Source organism: Alligator mississippiensis, chromosome 7 (assembly GCF_030867095.1).
Source record: "Alligator mississippiensis isolate rAllMis1 chromosome 7, rAllMis1, whole genome shotgun sequence".
In the NCBI taxonomy this organism is placed as follows: Eukaryota; Metazoa; Chordata; order Crocodylia; family Alligatoridae; genus Alligator; species Alligator mississippiensis.
This window is the reverse complement of record NC_081830.1, coordinates 16315323-16331421: the sequence shown is the minus strand read 5'-3', so window position 1 is coordinate 16331421 and position 16099 is coordinate 16315323. Positions and strand designations below refer to the sequence as shown.

The following is a 16099-nucleotide window of genomic DNA, read 5'->3' as shown; positions in this document are numbered from 1 at the left end:
AATATGCTGCCAAGACTGAAAACTGCAAGTTCAACTTCATAGGTGGCACGGCAGGAGAGTTTAATCACTGGAACAGAGTCACAAAAGAAACACTTGATATGATTGAGTCCACAGAAGGTTATTCATAACAAGAAGAGAGATGCAATAAAGCTAACTATAAATCCAGTGACTCATGAGCCAGCTCTTGGGTTGAAACAGAATCTGTCACTCATAAGGGGTACATAACGTATGGCTAAGTACCAATTATAAGCCATCAAAGATAAGAGACAACATGCTATAATTAACAACTTACCAAAGAAAAATAATTGGATGAAGCAGCTGGAGAAGAAATGGCTCTGTCTCCAGTGAGGAAGCTGGACACCATGGTGGGCTGGATGGTGCAGGTATAGCAGGTCTGCAAGCAGGACGATGCTCCTGCTCTGGGGCCTCAGTCTGTGTGTTTCTTCTCCCAGGAGCACTGGATGCAACTACTGCATCCAGTGATCCTTACTCCATCTCTATCTCTCTGTCAAATAGTTTGCTTGTTTTTTGTAAATATGAATTTCACTTACTGCACAGATGAAAATGTGTGAGTTTACTCTGTGCCTGGTGAATGAATTAACACTATTGCAATATAATGGCTGCCTGCTTGCCTTCCACCCCCCTTCTGGCTTCTGGACCTTCCCCCGGAGAAACCTTGGTGCTTTCTCTGAAAAGACTTTCTTTTTTGAACTTTACCCTTCTTCCTGCCCCCACAAGGGCTGCTTGGGCATTCACCTGGGGACTCTTTGCTGCACTCAAATCCCTCTTTTTGTATTCTTTCTTTCCTAGGATGACACTTCATCTCTGGGCATCATTGATTGGTTTGATTGTGGCCATTATACTGTCCACCTTCTGTCCTATCAGCATATTCCTTTTTCCACAAATCCATCACATGCATTTATCTTAATTTGGTTATATACAGAGACTCCTAACTGGTCTGTTCACAAAAACTGGAAATCCCAAGGGCTGTGCAGTTGCGCACTGTCCTGGTGCCAATGCTACAGAGTGCCTGATCTCTGTTATGGAACAGTGTTCATGTCTTCAGTTTCCCAGCCTGCTGGCTTCAGACACAGTTGGCCTCGAAGGAAACTTTGTCACAAGCAAGCTTTTAGAAATCAGCTAACCCTTACCATTTCCCTGGACCAGTTTGTAATGCAAAGTCTACTTTTCCTACAAGCCAATTTCCAAAAGCAAACCTCTAAATATCATATTCTAGCTATCATTCCCCCTTCTTCAGCATGTTGAAAAATTGCAGCCACGACATGTTCCCATCCTTATCAGGTCCCCTCCCCTGCTGCCATGTTCCAAAGTTCCACGAGGACAGATTGGGGCTGGGTCATACTCCCTCCATTATACCAGTTTTATTTATGAGACTCTCACCACAATAGATAAATGAGCTTCATAATTTCCCTGATTTGTTCAGCGGTATAATCCCCATGTTCACGCAGGGAAAACAAGGTACAGTCAGACAAAAAAATATATAAGACTAGTGTGTTATTCCTGGAAAGTGGTTACATGAGTTGTAATGTCCTAGCTGTCACTGTTTATTCCCAAGGCCTCCATTATGGTAGTTCTGTCTTTCGTTCACAAGGGCACAGTGCAAACTGGCACAGGTTCAGATCTGAATGATGTGAAACATATTTACAAATGAACTATTTGTCAGTGAGACAGAGATAGATCAAGGTTCTTGTCGACTATGTTCAAGTGAGTTTTGGACATTTTTCTGACAAACTAAACTATTTGAGGGTTAGGATACAATAATGTGAAGAATGGTTCAGAGGTCAGGTTTTTACTGTATCAGCCACTCCTTGATACCTGCCCGTGCACACGAGCACTGTGTGCAACTTAATGGGAGATTTACATCTCCGCCTAAGTGTAGGAAGCCTCCAGTTGAATTGATTTCATACGGCAAAATCCATTCCATATTCTTTTTGGGAACAATTTTAAAATGCATACCTTGGTGTCAGGACAGTACATTCATTTACACAGGGTATGAAATGTATTGAATCTCTCTAAAGTTTCTCTTTTTTCTCAAATTCCCTAAAATCCTTGTGCTAGAATCCAGACATTTTCAACAGCTTGGATTCCTGTTGTGTCCAATTTTGTTTAACCTGCTAATAGAGTTCAGGAATGGTTGCATTCTTTTCCAGTTCAGAAACATGCAGACAACTTTCCTTACAGCCTCCTTTACTTCCTTGTTTCTCAGGCTGTAAATGAGAGGGTTTACCAATGGCGTCAGCACAGTGTAGGAAAGAGAGAATATTTTGTTCAGTGCTGTTAGGGTGTTGGATGTTGGGGACATATAGACTATAGTTATGGACCCATAAAATATGGTCACCACAATAATATGAGAGGAACAGGTGGAGAAGGCCTTTTGTCTCCCAGTAGTGGAAGGGATTCTCATTATGGTCCTGATAATCCAAACATAGGACATGAGAGTCAAAAGGAATGGAGGTAAGAGGAATATACAGTCAAAACTGAAAGCTACAAGTTCAATCTCATAGGTGTCACTGCAGGAGAGTTTAATCACTTCAAGAAAATCACAAAAAAAATGTTCAATTTGATTGGGTCCACAGAAGGTTAATTGCAAGAGGAAGAGATACCCAATGGTGACAACTATAAATCCACTGATCCATGAGCCAGCTGCAAGGGTGAAACAAAATCGGTCAGTCATAAGGGCTGCATAATGCAATGGTTTACATATGGCTAAGTACCGATCATATGCCATCACGGATAACAGACACCATTCTGTAACTATCAAGATACCAAAGAAAAATAATTGGATGAAGCAGCCAGAGAATGAAATAGCTCTGTCTCCAGTGAGGAAGCTGGCCAGCATCCTGGGCAGGAGGGTGCAGGTATAGCAGGTCTCCAAGCAGGACAAGTTCCCCAGGAAGATGTACATGGGGGTGTGCAGATGCTGAACAGCTATGATGAGCACAATGATGAGGACATTCCCAGCCACAGTTGCAATGTAGAATATAAGAACAAGGATGAAGAGCAGTATTTGAAACTCTGGAAGAATTTCAAATCCCAGGAGGATAAATTCGGTGACAGAAGTTCGATTTCCTACCTCTGCACCTGCCATGGCATCAGGGAAATTCAGCTCTGCAAAATAATCTGAAACAAACAGACACTTTTGAATGCCATGAAATCAGTCCATCTCTTAAGTTTTCAAATGACTAATTTTGCTGGAAAATGACTTATTTAGGTAGGTGGTCCAATGTTCCAACTAAGAGGTGAATAGCACTGTCTATTCATTTTTAGGCCCCCTTCATCTAAGTTATTGCTTTACCTATGCCATTACAAGAAAAGAAAGGGCAAAGTTCTTTGATATTGTCACGTGATATAGGGGTTGAATCCTTTCTTACCTGTTGAGTTACTCCCTTGTGACATCAGAGTGAGACCCCAAATGGAATCACCAGCCCATTTTGTCAGTTGTTCTTGTTCTCCTGCCACGTCTTGTGGTTTTTACTGGGACAGAGTCCATGCTGTTTTTTTATGGGATCTTTTCCCTCTGATTTTTTCATGGGGCTTCAACCTCCTTTATACCCCACCCTCACCAGATCCCTGGCCCGAATGGGTATCATTGTTAGGAAGCCCTTTACGGATGATCTCTTCTTATCCATGCCTCTCACTGACATAGGAGAGTTGCTCCCATTTCAGTGGCTCTTCTTAAGCCACCTGAGATCTCGGCCCCACGTCCTCATGACTGTGCTCATCACAGTGTAGCCTTAACAACGTTCATTAAACGTTAACTGAAAAACTCAACAGAAAGTTCTACCATCTAACCTTCCCTGAGATGAGCTTCAAGTTAATGTATTCTTATCCCGTGCTGTGGTCTAGGGTTTTGCCTCTTAGGCGGAATCATTCCACTTAGCCGGTCTGCCTCCCCTCCGTGGTCAGCCACTGGACTGTTTCCAGGTCTCATGCCGTCCATCCTTGTGTTGCCTCCCAGCTCCTCAGTCCTGAGAGGTAACTCCAAGTTCTAATGTTGCCAATTCTGGTCTGGCTTTGAACTCTTCCACTGTTCTCCACTGGAAAGCTCTGTTATCTTTTGTGGTTCAATCTTTACTGAGGCGCACAGCGGGTTCAGCTTCTAGAACAAGTCACGCATGTCTTCCCAGCCCCACCTCTGCCCCTGCTCCTCTCTAGGGGGTCTGTTCACTGCCAGCTGTAGCTCTTCCCAGCTGTGTGCTGGCCCTGTCCTCTCACCCCTTTCTCCTGGGGGGTGTCTCCATCTCTACCCTCCTGTGAGCCACTCCGCTCCGCTTCCCAGCTTCCCAACTTCTCTCAAGGCTTCTCACTGCTTCTCCCTCTCTCCTCCTCCCCTGCGCTTCCTGTTGATTGTTCCCTGGCCCTGCCCCTCTTTCCCCCTGACCCAGAGGGTCCAGCAGCTACAGAACTGCTGTGCCGGGGCCTGTCATGCTGGTGCCTTTCCACCTGCCGGGGGAGGAGACAGAAGGGAAAACCTCCATTTGTTGTCTCTTCCCCTCTTACACATCCCCCACCTTAAGACACCATTAGGCACTCTTGGCTGATTGCCTGAGTCCATGGGGGCAGATGAGGGTGTGGTCAGGGAATACGCCAAACCAAGTGTGGGAATGTCCCTTGAATGGCAACAAGATAGTTAGTCACTATGTTAACCTTTCCTAGTCTGTATTCTATATGAAATTGAAAAGGTTGTAATGCCAAGGCCCAGTGGGTGAGGAGGGCATTATCTGTTTGGGAGGATTTGAGCCATTTTAAAGGGGAATGGTTGGTGATGACCATGAAAGCTTGACCTAGCAAATAGCCGTGGAAATACTGGATGCTAGGGCTGTGCGAAATGGAAGCATTTTGTTTCAACCAGCGTTTAGACATTTGAACAGAACAGTGTTTCATTTCAACTTTTGTTTCAAGTCAGAACAGCTGTTCTGTTTTTTTCCGTCGAAATGTTTTGCCGTTTCAACCGTGTTTTGAAGTTTTGCCCGTAAGATATAATAGGGAAGGTCAAAACAGGCTATACCTTTGTTATTTCCAGCCAGATTTGGATGAAACTTGCAGGACTGGTAGCCACTTCTGAGGGCATGACGTGTACTGTAACATAAATAATGAAGTCTCTATTTTAGTTAAGACAGCTGACAACACTGAAACACAAGGAAGCCTATGAATGTGATTAAATTGAGTTGTGCTCTAAAAGTTGGTTCTAAGAATGGCAGTCAAAGTTTTATATGGTTTTCAGTTTACAGTGTAAGGATCCAAATATTTATCTGGAGTTTCTGACATATAAAATGAAAATGTATCCATTTCTATCATTGCTGATCATTTGAACTTATTCTGGTCTCCTAGTGTCCAGGAATCTTTCTGATCCAAGAATCGGTACATCGTGAAGAGTATTGAATACATTCTGAGTCAGAATATAATCCCACTCTCTTCCCATAGGCAGATGGACAGCACTATTTTCTTCTGTTCTGAGTATTTGGATGCTCTGCTACTGCATTAGAAAAAAACATCCCATCACAGGTGATGGGCAAACATTTGTCAGGCTCCAAAAATCATGACTTTGGTGGAATTGAAAGGGCCTTTTCTGTAACAAAAGAAATAACCCTTTCCTCTCTATAAACATGTTATTTCAAAGAAATGTAAGTGGCTGAGATGCAAAATATGTACATGCACTTCTTTTCTGAAGTTCACTCCAGATATTTTGAATAATGCTGAGAATTGAATGTAAAACATTCATTACATTGATGCTTAACACTGGTGTGAAAGACAGAGATGCTACGGGACCCTTGAGTGTCCTGACTGGCAGAGGCACATGGGACAGCATCCGTGGCTTCTGCATTAATTGGGGGGGTGGGGGGGGGGGTTGACTGACGATGGGGTCATCTGTGACAGTACACCTCCTGGCTCCATCCCACAGGACAGAAGTAATTGTGCCAAAAGTACAAAGTCACATGATACACTGATGGCATTGACCTGTAGGGTCTTACCAAGTACGAAGCTAAAGTTTAAAAAAAAAAAAAAAAAAAGGGTTTCTGGGATATTTTGAAACACAACAATTTGGTTGGGCCACAAAGTTTTCAGTGCAACCCACAACAGCCCTCTTGCATGCATGGATAACAATCTGGCCAGGGTAATTCCAGGGCAATGAGAAAATAATTCTTGCCATGGGTATACAGCCCACCACTGTAGAGCACCCAAAGCTTAAGGAAAGAAAAAAGGGTTGGCAGATGACATTTGTAGCCAAAGGAGAAGGGCTGTTGTAATGATAATTTTGATTCTTTTTAAGTTGGGGCTTAATATAACAATAGAAATCTGAAGCAGAAATGGCCTTTCATGAGGCAGACCCTTTGGGTCCATGGCCAAAAAACAGGCAGACTCCACTGGTGAGCTGCATGTTACATCAAGAGGCTACAAAAATTTGCTAGTGATAATTTCTCTGCCTGGATTGAAGCCTTTCCCACAAAACAGCTCTGAAAACAACTCAGTAACTAACATGTGTGCTCAGTAGGTGGGGCTGACTGATGTGTACAGACTCAGACAATTTAATTGGAAATGCAATGAAAGAGGTCAGAGTCCTAGGAATTCATCACCAATTTATTTCACATAAAGACACCTAAGCTAGAAATATTACAGATAGAACCATAGTCTGTCAGAGAAGCTCATTAGTGGAGTTTATGCTCAAGGAACGACCTGTGATGTGAGGGTCCCTTTAGTTCTCCTGTGCAAGGAAGAGATGCTTCACAATTCTTGCCCCGTATAAAATGGTACCTGATTGCCCAGCATCCTCTTGAGAATCAGTAACAAACTTTTTACTTGGTCACCTGACCCTAGTTGCCCTGCCTGAACAATGCCTGCAACATGTGAAATCCTGATCCTTCCCTGCGAAGTGTCTGCTCCTCAGCCCTTTAGGATTATCCATTTAGGATTATCCTAATGCTTCCATGAGAGCCTGAGTTGCTCTGAGTTGCTGTTTTCCTAACTCAGATTATAACTTAATGTGTCAAATGTATTCCTTTATACACTAAAAATGTTATCATGTAATTATATTTCTTTTACTGCTTGGCATTACATATTTTTCTTTACATTCCATTATGCTTAATAAATGCTGCAGCTTTATAAGAAGTATTTAACCTTATATTTGATCTAATCAATATAAGACATTAAGATATAGGATTGAAGAAAATAGAATTTGAAGGATGAATACTTTCATATAATGTTTTTTATAAAATACCTTTGTTTTTCTGAATGTACTATATATATTAATATAAAAATATTCTGGGTCTGATTTAAAATATGCAGCATGAAGAGCTATTCAGAATATTTCTATATGGAACAGGCTTCAGCATAGCATTTCCATTCATGAATGGATAAATTAGTTCTATTTCTCTATCTACACTTCTATATACCTACCTCCTCACCAATCCATCCTAAATCTGATAGCATATTATTTGCGGACATACAGAGAGAAATGTTGCTTTACCTTACAAAGGTTGGGAAAAGCTTGAATCTGTTGTGGTCCCTTCCATTTTCATTCTGGAAACCAAAAAATTGCTTCTGCAGTCAATCTCCTATCCCAATGTATTTCAGATACATGTCTCCCAGTTGAGAGACCTACCTATTCTCAGAAAGATGTTGCCATTCTACACCCATTCAATTGTCCATTTGTACCTGATAAGCATTACAAATATCTGGCCCTCCTAGGAATTATTATTTATCCTGTCTTTGAGAAGGTGGTAATACTCCAGACTTTTGTGCTGATGGGCACGTCATATCGTTACTGTGCAGGTAAAGCCATAATAATCACAGAACAAAGTAAACAACTGCAAAAAAAAAGGGCGGGGGGAGGGGGAGAGAGAGATGGTAGTTTGAAATATTGGGATGAAATGAATGACAAAGAAAAGGAATGAGAAAAACCACGTACTCTCATTAGGGCTTCTATATTGTCACTGATTGTGATGCAATTATCAGCTCAACAATTACCAAAATTCCAGACCCAGTCTAACATCTCCTGAGGGCTGAAATCCCCCATGGGGTATGTTTACAGTCTCCAACTTGCTCACGAAGCAGAGAGGAAGAACTAAGACATGGAAGAATTGAATACCTTTTAACATTCATTTAGTTAAATCACAGACAAATGCACTGCTCTGGCAAAGAACATTCCAAATAATCAAACAATCAAGTTGGGTATGGACAACCGTTCATGTCAATTGTTGTACATCGAGCACTAATTTTAAGTGTTTTATTATGCCACAGGCCCTTCCCAATTGAAGCACTTTGTTTTGTTCTGGAGGGGATGCTACTTAGGTGTGCCACGGATAGGGAACTAGAGTGGAGGTAGCCCAGCATCAGTGCCTTCAGGGTATGTGACCCCACCTGGCTTCTCCTTAGTGATGCCTGCCCTGAAATGGCAGGACCACAGTTTTAAGCTAAGGAATAGCACATGCTGGCAGTAGGTCTTGGAGGCCTGAGGTGATGGGCAGTGGTACCAGAATTCAGTTACAATGGGGACACCTACATGGAGATCTGTCCCGAGCTAGTCCCGTCACTTTAGAACCATGCCCCCAACATAAGTTTGCTGATAACTTCCCAATAGACTTTCATCTGTCACCAAAGTATTAGGAAGTCCATAGCCAGATCAGCTGTGTGGGAGGTGAGCTGTGCCATGCAGAAGGTACTGGCACTGCATTTCCTCCAAAGGATCATACCTGGGATTGTTCAGATGAATTTACTGATCTGAAATGGAGCCACAACTGGCACCCACCCTCCCATCCTGTGCCCAGATAATTGTAGCTCAGAGTACATCAGTTTCAAGCATTCATTCTCCATCCTGCTTCAGGGCTTAGCAGATGCCTGGTGACAGTGTAATGAACCTGGCCTGAACACAGTGTAGTTTTCTGGGTGAATTAAGTTCTCTCATGAAGTTGGTGCTCTTGCTCATGTGGAAAGTGTTTGCCTCTCCTGGTACCAGCACAGAACTGGAAGTAGTGAATGTTTCCTCACATGCAACACATGCTTCTTGAATACCCAAAATATTCAAAATATTTGCTTCTTGAATACCCAAAATATCCTACTGTGGCTCATGAGGTTCTATTGTAGACACCTGGAGTAATTCACTTATAATCTCAATGCCACTCTGTGAGCAGAAATTGCATGTTGGGCATCGCAAGGTATAGTGGGGAGCACTGAAGGATACTCCTGGATGATCATGAGCACTTAAAACATATGTGAGACAAGGACAAAGAACTTCCTAGAAGATTGGGCTGTTAAGGCTCCCCACAGCCAGCCCAACCTAGACATCAAGGCTCTGGAGTATTGTGTTCTTGTGAGGAACAACAGGTATAGGCAGAAATGACAATTTTTGCCTGATCTGGCCACAGAAAGCTGTCCTATAGCTGTGACCAAACACAAGTGCATGGTTAAAAACAGCTTTAAAATGGCCAATCAGGTGAAAATCTGACTCCTCATTGCATGAGGTATCAGATAAAGACATTTCAAAATATCTCATGTTGCACCCCTCGCCATTATGTGCAGTGCTGGGCCTATGTGGAGCCGCATGCTGCTGGGCATCTGTGCCTGCACCAAGCATGCATGGCCTGAGCACTCTCACCTGCTCCTGAAGCACCATGGGGGGAGTGTAGTAGGGGTCTCCACCCACCCAATGACCCTCACACCCCACAAACACCACACACCCGCACACTGCCCCCACAACTACCCATATAGATTCATAGATGCTAGGGTCAGAAGAAAAATCAACAGAACATTGAGTCTGACCCCCTGCCCTCGGCAGGAAAGAGTGCTGGGGTCAGATGACCCCAGCCAGATGCCTGTCCAGCCTTCTCTTGAAGACCGCTGAGGCAGGAGAGAGTACCATCTCTCTTGGAAGCCCATTCCAAATGTTGGCCACCCTTACAGTGAAGAAGTTTTTACTGATGTCTAGCCTAAATCTGCTCTCTGTCAGTTTCTGACCATTGCTTCTTGTTATGCCAGGAGGCGCCCTGGTGAACAGAGAATCTTCAGTTCCTTGTTGTATCCCCATAATGAATTTGTAGGCAGCTACAAGATCACCTCTCAGCCTTCTCTTGTGGAGGCTGAAGCGGTCCAGGTCCCTTAGTCTCTCCTCATAGGGCTTGATTTGTAAACTCTTAACCATATGAGTGGCCCTGCTCTGGACCCTCCCAAGGGTATCCACATCCTTCTTAAAATATGGCACCCAGAACTGGAGGTAGTACTCCAACTATGGTTGGACCAATGCCGCATACAGGGGAAGTATCACCTCTTTGACTATTTGTCATGTATCTGCTGGTGCTTGATGAAGTGTGGTTAGCTTTGCTGATGATTTCATCACACTGATGACTCATGTTCATCTTGGAGTCCACTATGACTCTGAGATCACTCTTTTCTTCTGTGCTGCTGCGAGGGTCATTCCCCAGCCAGTAGGTGCGCTAGATATTTTTGCACCCTAGGTGCAGCACTCTGCATTTGTCCTCGTTGTACTTCATCCTATTGTGTACCGCCCACTTTTCTATCCTGTCCAGGTCTGCCTGCAATCATTCCCTATCCTTCGGAGTGTGCACTTCACCCCACAATTTAGTATCATCCACAGACTTGGACAGAGTACACTTCACGCCCACATCTAAGTCACTGATGAAGACATTGAAGAGTACAGGTCCAAGGACCAAGTTCTGTGGGACCCCACTGCCCACATCCTTCCTGGTCGATACTGACCCATCTACTACCACTCTCTGGGTGCGACCCCCAAGCCAATTTGCCCTCCACTGAAACATGTAGGCATCTAAGTTACATCCCCTTAATTTATTTATGAGAATGGGATGATATACTGTATCGAAGGCCTTCCTAAAAATCTAAGAAAATGAAATCCACCTTCACTCCTTCATCTAAGTGTTTTGTGACGTGGTCATAAAATGAAACCAGATTAGTCAGGCATGATCTGCTTATTACAAATCCATGCTGGTTTCCCTGCTGCATTATTTTTCTTGCTGGACTCACACAAATATGATTGTAATAATCTTTTCAAAGACTTTTCCAAGGATGGAGGTGAGACTGACTGGCCTATAATTACTCGGATCCTCCTTCCTCCCCTTCTTGAAAAAAGGAACCACATTGGACCTTTTCCAGTCCTCCAGGACCTGACCAGAGCACCATGAGCACTCAAACAGCCGTGCCACTGGTTCTTCTATGACACCAGCCAGTTCCTTCAGATGAAGCTCGTCCAGGCCTGCTGACTTAAACACATCCAGTCCATCCAAGTGACTCTGCACCAAGTCAGCGTCGACAGTTGGTAGACTGGTGTCCCTCTGATGCCCATCTAAGAACCCTTTAGGAGACTTATCTTGACTCCTGTTCAGGAACACTGAGGCAAAAAACTCATTGAAGAGCTCAGCCTTGTCCCCCCTGTCTGTCACTAATTGCTCCTGCTTGTCCAGTAGGGGTCTTATGCTGCCCTGCACCTTCCTTTTACTCCCTACATACCTACAAAAAGACTTTTTGTTGTCTTTAATTTGTGTTGCCAACCATAGCTCTGCAGTTGCTTTGGCCTTTCTAACTGCCTCCCTGCAAGTGTGGGCCAAGTAGGTATACTCCCCCTTCGTAGCTTCACCCTGATTTGACCACCTTTATGCCTCTTTTTTAACCCATAGGCTTCCCTGGATTTCTCTGTTTAGCCAAGGAAGTTTTTAGGCCCCTTTCCCCCTATTTCCTTGCACTGGGATCATCTCCTGTCTCGCCAATACTCCTATCCTGCAGTGCTTCATTGACTAAACTCCTAAGCACACTGAAGTTAGCCTTCCTAAAGTCAAGCACTTCCACCCTACTAGTTATCTTACCCACTCTATGCTGTATTGTGAATTCTATTGATTGGTGGTCACTGTCTCCAAGGTGACCACAAATCTGCAGCTCCCCTACCAGGTCATCCCCCATAGCCAGCATCAAGTCCAGTAGGGCATTCCCCCTAGGGGGACTGTATACCTCCTGCATTAGGTGAGAAGTAGTTGGCACTCATGTGTAGACTCACCTGATTGTTACATCACCATAGCACATCGGAGACCGATGAAGCACATTGCTACAGTGACATAGGGCAACATGTAGACATGCCTACAGAGAACTAGGAAGCACCAGAATATCACTCCAATGATTTTATGATAAATCCCAGTCCTTGTTTTCTAATCATGCCGTATTGGGACTCTTCCTGAAAGCTGGGACTTCTAAAGGTCTTTAAATTTGTTAAACATGAAAAGTTCAATAGAACTTGAGAGAAATATTCTTAAAGGTGGGTTAAGATCTAAGTACAAATTTATTAGTCAAGGCTACAAAAAGAAAGCAAATAACACAGAGGATAATCACCATGGCTGCTAATGACCTCTTCCCAATTTTTAATGGATAGTTAGGCAGTCCCATCATTACCACGTTTCTTATGGGGATCTCAACACAACATCAGATAATTCAGATTCCTAAATTCCCCTATTTGTTTAGCAGTTTAATTCCCATGTTCAAGCAGGGAAGACAGGGTTTAGCCACAACAAAATATAAGACTAATATGTTATTGAATGAACAGCAATTACATCATTTACAAGTTCCTGATTTTCACTGTTTATACCTAAATCCTCTGTTCTCATAATTCTGTCATTTGTTCACCAGAGCACCGTGTAAAGCAACACAGGTTCATCTGTGAAGGGAAACACATATTTACAATGAAAATATTTGTCAGTGAGATAGAGATGGAGTAATGTTTTTGTAGACTCTGTTCAAGTCTGTTCTGGACATTCACCTGGATGAACTAAACTGTTTGAGGGTTAGGATATAAGCATGCAAACAATGAGTCAAAGAGGTTAGGATTTTACAAAATCAGCCCCTCCTTGATAACTGCCCATGCACAGGCTCACTGGACATGTCTACATGGGATATTTACTCTGCAGTAGATGAAAATAGCCATGCAGTAAACATTTTAGGGTCTACATGTGCCCCTATTAGGCTGGAGTAAACTAATTTACTCCAGGGCAGGATGGTACCTGTAATTACAAGCACTCTATCCCAGTCCTGCCTGAACACAAAACTGTCCTTGCTTTCTAATCACAAGTTATTGGGACTCCCCCTGAAAGCTGGGACTTTTGAAGGCCCCTAAATTAGTTAGACATGAAAAGTCTGATAAGATTTGAGAACAGCACACCTAGGCCATGTCCACATGTGGTGTGGACATTTGTTTTTCCTGGGAACAACTAATGTGGGTGCACCTTGTGCCACTACTAGTTGTCTTTGGGGAATGCCCGTGCCATGCATGCTTTGGCAGACAGTAAGTTAACTTGGATAGGGTAGGGGAGGCTGGGGCTGGCACTGGGCTGGTCCCAGAAGCCTTACCTGAGGCCCTGGGGGCCTCTCAGGGCTGCAGCCATGGCAATTCTAGCATGTGAAGCATGGCTGGCAGCCACAGCGTGACTCTGGGAGGCCCACCTCTACTTTTGAGTGGTACATGCTGCTCCTATGCGTGCTGCTCAGCTTTTTTTTTCCATGAGTTTTTTGGCCCTTGGATATCCAGGGGTCCTCTGCTGCTGCCTTGCAGCATGGAGAACAACTACATGTACAACATGTGGTGCTGCAGATGTGTCTATGGCACCACATACCGCATGTCCGCACTTGTCTGGACACAGCCCTAGAGGTGAGTTAAGGTCTAACTACAAATTTATTAGTCAAGGCTACAAAAAGCAAGCAGATAACACAGAGGAGATTCACCATGCCTGCCAATGACTTCTTCCTAATGCCCAGTTAGGCATTTCCATCATTACCACTTTTCTTGTGAGGACTTCAATGCTACATAAGATAATTCAGCTTCCTACATTCCCTTTTTTGTTCAGCAGTATAATTCCCATGTTCGAGAAGGGAAGACACGGTTCAGCAAAAATGTATATAAGACTAGCATGTTATCCATGGAACAGCAGTGACATCAGTTAGCAGTTTCAGTTGTCACTGTTTATACCCAAAGTCTCCCTTCTGCTAATTCTGGCATTCATTCACCAGGGCATAGTGTGAATTGACACAGGTTCATCTGTGAAGTAAGTGAAATACATATTTACACTCAAAGGATTTGTCAGTGAGATTAGAGATGGAGTAAGGTACTTTAAACTCTGTTCAAGTGTGTTCCAAAATTGTCCTGGAAAAAATAAAAAAAAACTGTTTGAGGGTTAGCATACAAGCATATGAACAATAAGAAAAGGGGTTAGGTTTTTCAACCTCAGCCACTCCTCAATAACAGCGCATGCACATGCTCACTGTGTGCAACCTGGGCCTAAGTGTAGGAAGCTTTCAGTTGAAGAAAATGGGTGTATACTAGCTTGAAGCACAAGAGTACATTTGTCGAAACCCATTCAGTATTCTTAGTGGGAACAATTTTAAAATGAACACTGTGGTGTCAGGACAATCTGTTCATTAGAACAGGGTGTGAAATATATTGAATCGCTCTAAAGCTTCTCTTTCTTCTAGAATTCCCCAAAACACCTGGGCCAGGACCCATTCGTTTTCTACAGCTCAGATTTCTGTTATTTCCATTTTGCTTTAACCTGCTAATGAAGTCTGAGAATACTTAAACTTTTTTCAGCTCTATAAAGACAGACAACTTTTCTTACAGCCTCCTTGACTTCCTTGTTTCTCAGGCTGTAAATGAGAGGGTTGGCCAATGGAGTCAGCACAGTGTAGGAAAGAGAGAATATTTTGTTCAGTGCTCTAAGGGTGTTGATTTGTGGGAACATATAGACTATAGTTATGGACCCATAGTAAATTGTCACCACAATAATATGAGAGGAACAGGTGGAAAAGGCCTTTTGTCTCCCAGTAGTGGAAGAGATTCTCAGTATGGTGGTGATAATGCAGACATAGGACGTTGGTGGCAAAAGGAAAATAAAGCTAAGACTAAAAACTGTAAGATCAATCTCATAAGTGTCACTGCAGGAGAGTTTAATCAATGGAATGTAGTCACAAAAGAAATGGTCAACTTGATTGGGCCCACAGAAGGTTAATTGTAACAATAAGAGATTTATAATGGAGGCAACTATAAATCCACTGATCCATGAGCCAGCAGCAAGGCTGGAACAAAATCTCTCACTCATAAGGGCTGCATAATGCAGTGGTTTACATATGGCCAAGTACCGATCATAAGACATCACGGATAAGAGACAACACTCTGTAACTATCAAGATACCAAAGAAAAAAAATTGGATGAAGCATCCAGAGAATGAAATTGTTCTGTCTCCAGTGAGGAAGTTTGCCAGCATCTTGGGCAGGAGGGTGCAGGTATAGCAGGTCTCCAAGCAGGACAAGTTCGCCAGGAAGAAGTACATGGGGGTGTGCAGATGCTGACCAGCTATGATGAGCACAATGATGAGGACGTTCCCAGCCATGGTTGCAATGTAGAGTATGAAAAACAACAGGAAGAGAAGTATTTGTAACTCTGGAAGAATTTCAAATCCCAGGAGGATAAATTCAGTGACCAAAGTGTGGTTTCCTACTTCTGCATCTGCCATGGCATCGGAGATTTCATACAGCTCTTCAAAAAATGTGAGAAAACAGACACGTTTGAATTGCAAGGAATCAGTCAATCTCCTGAGTTTTCAAGATACTAATTTTCCCTGAAAATGATCCATCTAGGTTCGCGTTCCAGAGATCCATCCAGGAGGTGAATAGTCCGGCATATTCATTTCCAGAATGCTTTCATGGAAGCCATTGCCCCACCTGTGTCATTAAGAGAAAAATAAGGGAAAAATTCTTTGTAAGAACTGTTTTACAAAATCTGTAATACTGTAATAAAATGGTGGTAGGGAAAAAAGAGCAAATTTTGCATGTTCTATATTGAGCTACACACTCAAAATTACAAATGATATGTTTTAATTTTACACAGCTGATAATATTAACATGTCATTCACAATCTTCCTGTTGTTTCTGGAATCGTGCTGCTATTAGAAGTTGGCTCTAAGAAGGTTAATCAAAGGTTTATAGTGTTTTAGGCTTAAATTTAATGAATTCCAGATAAAAACTCTAGTCAGCCCCTACATTATAAATAAATATATATCAATTTCTATCATTGCTAGTT

General features: G+C 43.0%; 1 protein-coding gene across 1 annotated transcript; it reads right to left on the bottom strand.

The window, feature by feature from the left end:
* Positions 1–2092: 2092 nt before the first annotated feature.
* Positions 2093–15735, bottom strand: LOC132251859 (olfactory receptor 11A1-like). The gene is made up of 2 exons (XM_059731777.1): positions 14924–15735; positions 2093–3090 (listed from the first exon to the last, which is right to left on the bottom strand). Exons 1-2 carry the CDS (start codon positions 15531–15533, stop codon positions 2093–2095), a joined length of 1608 nt encoding a protein of 535 aa, XP_059587760.1. The 5' UTR covers positions 15534–15735.
* Between the last annotated feature and the right edge of the window lie 364 nt (positions 15736–16099).